Source organism: Rhinoderma darwinii, chromosome 10 (assembly GCF_050947455.1).
Source record: "Rhinoderma darwinii isolate aRhiDar2 chromosome 10, aRhiDar2.hap1, whole genome shotgun sequence".
NCBI lineage: Eukaryota > Metazoa > Chordata > Amphibia > Anura > Rhinodermatidae > Rhinoderma > Rhinoderma darwinii.
In genome coordinates, this window is record NC_134696.1 from 46,998,421 (window position 1) to 47,003,438 (window position 5,018).

General features: G+C 48.3%; 1 protein-coding gene across 1 annotated transcript; it reads left to right on the forward strand.

The window, feature by feature from the left end:
* Positions 1 to 1,698: 1,698 nt before the first annotated feature.
* LOC142661430 (uncharacterized) lies at positions 1,699 to 3,138 on the forward strand. The gene is made up of 3 exons (XM_075838826.1): positions 1,699 to 1,929; positions 2,147 to 2,300; positions 2,413 to 3,138. Exons 1-3 carry the CDS (start codon positions 1,926 to 1,928, stop codon positions 2,975 to 2,977), a joined length of 723 nt encoding a protein of 240 aa, XP_075694941.1. The 5' UTR covers positions 1,699 to 1,925; the 3' UTR covers positions 2,978 to 3,138.
* Positions 3,139 to 5,018: the final 1,880 nt, after the last annotated feature.

The following is a 5,018-nucleotide window of genomic DNA, read 5'->3' on the forward strand; positions in this document are numbered from 1 at the left end:
GTATGTCTCTGCATAACTACTCAGTCTGGATCCATCACATCGAAGCTCCAATTTGGAGCTACCACAAAAAAAGGTGTTCTCATGCACGGCCATCTCTCCACTAGACCCCGCTTAGAGTCTGCGGCCGTCGCACCTGGTGAGATGACCCCCCCCCCCCCCATAGGTGTATATACTTGTATTTACAATTCTCCTATGGGGCAAAATGTGGAAAGTTTTTTTTGAATTTATATGAAGTGTCAATGACCATTACATCATACAAGGAGTAACATTGTCATAGGTACCATGTTTATTTCCTTAAAGGGGAATTCCACCCATTCACGTTTAGATTGGATTTTCAGCATATACTACCCACAATAGTACTGGTCATGTTAATGGGATTCCCCTGGCAACTAAGGTCAATGTTTGCTCATTTGTCAAATTGCTGGGCCCCAATGTTTATGGGCCGCTTTAGGCGAAACTTAGACAGTGATCAGGGTTTTTATGTCCTCATAATTTATTTTTTTGTCTTTTGACCGTTCTACACAAGTTTGGTCACGGACAAAAACCTTTAAACCATATCAGATGGTCAAAGAGGGACATTTAAGATTAATTTTGTCACGTTTCCAAGCAAGTCCATAATCTTCAGTAGTTTCTCATCTACACATGACCACAAAAATCAACACAGCCTCTGTTCTCACTAGCATCATGGCTATATTTTTTAATAACTCTGATGCTACTTGTGAGTAAAAAGCAATTTGGCCACTAGGTGCCGCTATTTCCTAAACACCACTGCATTTATATTTTGCTCTGCTTGGAACATTCTAGGCCTTATTCCGAAAACATTGTATACATCTGTGTGCTGTCCATTAAAAAAAAAAAAAACGGCACACAGACTTTTGCAATTTGAAGGGGCTATTCAGACATTAGTGATTTGTCACGCAGCATGTTTCTATTGCACGGAACTCACTGTGTCCTATTCTAGTCCGTTTTGTGGACCACATCGCCCATTAAAGTCTATGGGGGGTGTAAAAATCACGGACAGCACACAGACGTCATTTGTCTACTGTCAGTCTTTCACGCACCAGTTGCTAAAGAAATCGGGAGAAAAAAAAAAATATGCACCAACACTGACCTTAACCCCTTCCTGTCGGCAGCCACTTTTGGACTAAATGACAGAGCCCCATTTTTAAAATCTGACGTCACTTTATGTGGTAACTTTGGAATGCTTTCACCTAGCCAAGTGATTCTGAGATTGTTTTCCTGTGAAAAGTTGTACTTTATATCAGGGGTAAAATTGTCAAGTTCCTGGCTTATTTGTGGAAAACACCAACAGTTTGAGAAATTGCAAAAATTATCTTTTTTATAAATGTGAATGTATCTGCTTGTAAGGCCTCATTTACACGAGCGTAATATACACGCGTGCTTTTCACGCGTGACGTACGCACCTATATTACTCTATGGGGCAGTGCAGACAGTCTGTGATTTTTGCGCTGCGCGAGTGCGTTGCGTAAAACTCACGACATGTTCTAAAATCATGCGTTTCTCGCGCATCATGCACCCATTGAAGTCAATGGGTGTGTGAAAACCATGCATGCCACACGGATGCTCCTGCGTTGCATGCGCGATTTTCACACCACTTGTTCTGTCCATGCAAAAGAGTTTATAAAGCTGGACAAAGCAAACAAAAACCAGGAAGTGCTTGCGTATTCTCTGTGAGTGGGCAAGCCTGTGTGAAGAGAATCTACACTCCCCAGAGATCTGCAGGCTTGCTGCGTGGGCTTGACGTGGAGCGCCTCATCAGCCTGGTCCAGGGCCATGCTGCTATATGGAACACTCGTGCAGAGTCGTACCACGACCGCACGGCCAAGGAGGACGCCTGGGAGGAGATCGCCAAGGATCTTTTTGGTGAGGAATGGGAGTGTGGCCGAACCCGTGACCGCAGTCGGATGGGTGAGTACCATGTGTTTTTAAGCAATGCAATGTCCTCCCTATTGACGTACTGTGGCCCTGTATGTGTCTTCCGCTCCATTGCCAAATGACCTTTTGTGTAGCAGGCGCATCAGTGTACCATGTCATTACCAGGGTAGGGCCCCTCATTTTTTGATAGGGCAGAGTTGTTATGGCGTTGTCGCAATATGTCACCATGTATTTGCGTTTCCTCCAACAGTCCAAGATATAAAAACACGGTGGTGGAGCTGCTGCAACCAATTTCGCCGAGAAATCGGGGAAAAGGGACGCAGCGGAGATGGGGGCTCGCGTAAGCGCCCCTACATATACATGAAGCAGCTGATGTTCTTGAAGGACATTATGGAAATGCGGACGTAAGAGATTGTGCTTTTGCATGTGTCTAATGTTTTGTCGCCCAGGTCCTGTTTGCCATCGTGTTGTTGTGGGCAATGATCTCTGTGTTCTAACCCTGTTTTCCCATTCCAGAACCACCGACAATTTGGAGGACACAGCCGACGACACCATCGCTGAGTCTCAGCCGCAACCACCTGCTGCCCATGACCTGCCCCTTAGCCCGGAGCCGACACCCCTGCACCCCGCCCCTGTACAGTCTGCACGGGCCGTCGCCTCTGCGCCTGAGGAGCGCCCCCTGCGAACCACAACTCGCCGGCGCCGTGCTCCGCAGCCCTCCGCCGGCGGCCAAGTGGATAGCCGGGTTTTAGAATACCTGAGCCGAGCCGCGGATGAGGATGGACAGGACTTTTTTGCCCGTGGCATTGTTCCCCTACTCCGCCTGGTCCCTATGGATCGCATGGCTCGGCTCCATGCCTCGATCATAACGTTGATCGACGCCTCCACACCCCCCCACAATCCAAACCACTGCTTCACGGCAATAGAACAGTGGCACAGATTTGCCACGCCACCCACCACGCCACATTTGCCGGCACCCTACCATCCACCCACCCCGATCGCACGGCCGCACCCCTATATGCGACCTATGCCTCCCCCGTTCCCTGCCCCAACGTACCACGGCCAACATCAGCACCACTAGGCTGGCGAGGAACATCCTCCGCAGCTCCAGGTCTGCTTATTCCTCCCCGGGCCACCACTACCAACACCTGTGAGTGTGATGGTGTGCTCCAAGTTGGCCTCACTATTTGTTAAGGGATGGCAACTCGTCCCTTATGTCTTTTACACCATGTTGGTGTTATTTTGTTTCTAATGCCTTTTGTTGTTTCTGTCCACACCATGTTTCGGTAGTGTGAATTACAAACACATAAAACATGGATGTTCATTGTTTCTATTGCGTGTTGTTTTTATTTCACACCCCTCAACACAATCTTTGCCCCACATTTATTTCGCCTATACACTCAGTCACTTCTGGGCTTTGGCCCCAATGCGTGCACACATGTTATGAGGTTTTAGTTCATCTATCGGGGTTTGTCATTGTTTGCAAGAGATGAGAACGTTTGGGTGCTGTCATGGGACTCTAAGCACACTAAGGACAGTCGCAATTGGATTCGCCTAACTTTTGGCCGACCGTCATTCTATCTCCTGAAAACATGTTTCCCAATGGCAAATCTACTGATCAAACCCCGACAGATGTAAGCTCGCAACCCGCGTCAAGGGTCCTCATGTTTTGCGAGTCCCTAACCCTACACGAACAAAACATAAAACAACAAACACTGGCCACTTGGGACCTGTGTCCTGAAGCCTCCAAAAAATAGACAACCCTTCAAATGTCATCACGCCCCCACGGTGCGGCTCCTGATGGGCACTCAAAATATGCCACCAAAGTATTCCGCACTCGAAGCCCGTATGTGAGAGATCGGCCGAGAGGAATAGCCGGTGTCGCTGGTGGCTGCATGTGTTAGGATATATTCTGCATCAAAGCTTGCATCATTAATGTGGCAGAAGTTATGCAGAACGACACACGCTTGTATAACACGTCACATTCTGCATGGACAATTGCATTGTCGTCAGAAAGACCCGCCACCTGTTCGACATAATGCCAAAGGCACATTCCACACATCTACGAGCTCGTCCTAGGCGGAGATTGAACATGCGCCGACGCTCATCCAAGCCCCTTCTTGCAAAAGGCCGCATGACTTGCCTTGTCAGGGCAAACCCCTCATCCGCCACGATGACATATGGGATTGGGGGTCCGCTGGAGCCAGGGAGCATGGAAGGTTCCAGCACTGCCAGTCGATTATTCACGAGTCGCTTCCCCATTCTGGATGAACGGAATATGCGTGCATCTGCAGAGCTTCCATACGAGCCGATGTCTACAATAGTGAAACAATAATTTGTGTCCGCCAAGGCCAACAATACCATAGAAAAAAACTGTTTGTAGTTATAGTATCGCGAGCCACTGCGTGGGGGCTTTTTCACCCGAATGTGTTTGCCGTCTAGGGCACCAATGCAAATAGGAAATTGACTTGCTCTAAGAAATCCCTCTGAAATTCGTAACCACTGTTCTGTCGTGGGCTGAGGCATGACCGTGCTTTTTAAGCTTTGCCACAACACGACACAGGTGGATGTGACAATGAACGAAATGGTGATCACTCCCAAAAGAAATTCGAAATGTAACGAATGATAACTATTGCCTGTGGCCAGAAATCTAGAAAGCAAAGAGAGAAAAAGAAAGCCACAACACATGTTAGGGGGGCTGGTAAAACTGACAGCAGCATTGACTAAGTAATTGCAACTGCACACATACCTCAAGGTCACAAGCAGACGTTCCTCAGGGGAAATGCAGCGTCTCATGTCGGTATTCTTGTAGGTGATACGAGGGCGAATCTGCTCAAGCAGAAGGTCAAATGTGGCCACAGGCAAGCGGAAGAACGCTCTAAATTTTTTGGGGTGCCGGCGTAAGTCCTCATACAGGGAATGGAAATGGCCTTTGGTCGTACGTTGGGCCACAAGTGGATGAACCCAAATGCGACATCTTCCACGCGTCTGGTGCTGCAGCATGGGTCGACGCTCCCCAAAACGACGCGAGATCATGCAGGCGAGAAGCACACGTGCCAGCGACTGAGAAGGCATAAGTGTGCCGTGCAAAGCCAATTACAACTTCAATGGAGAAATACACA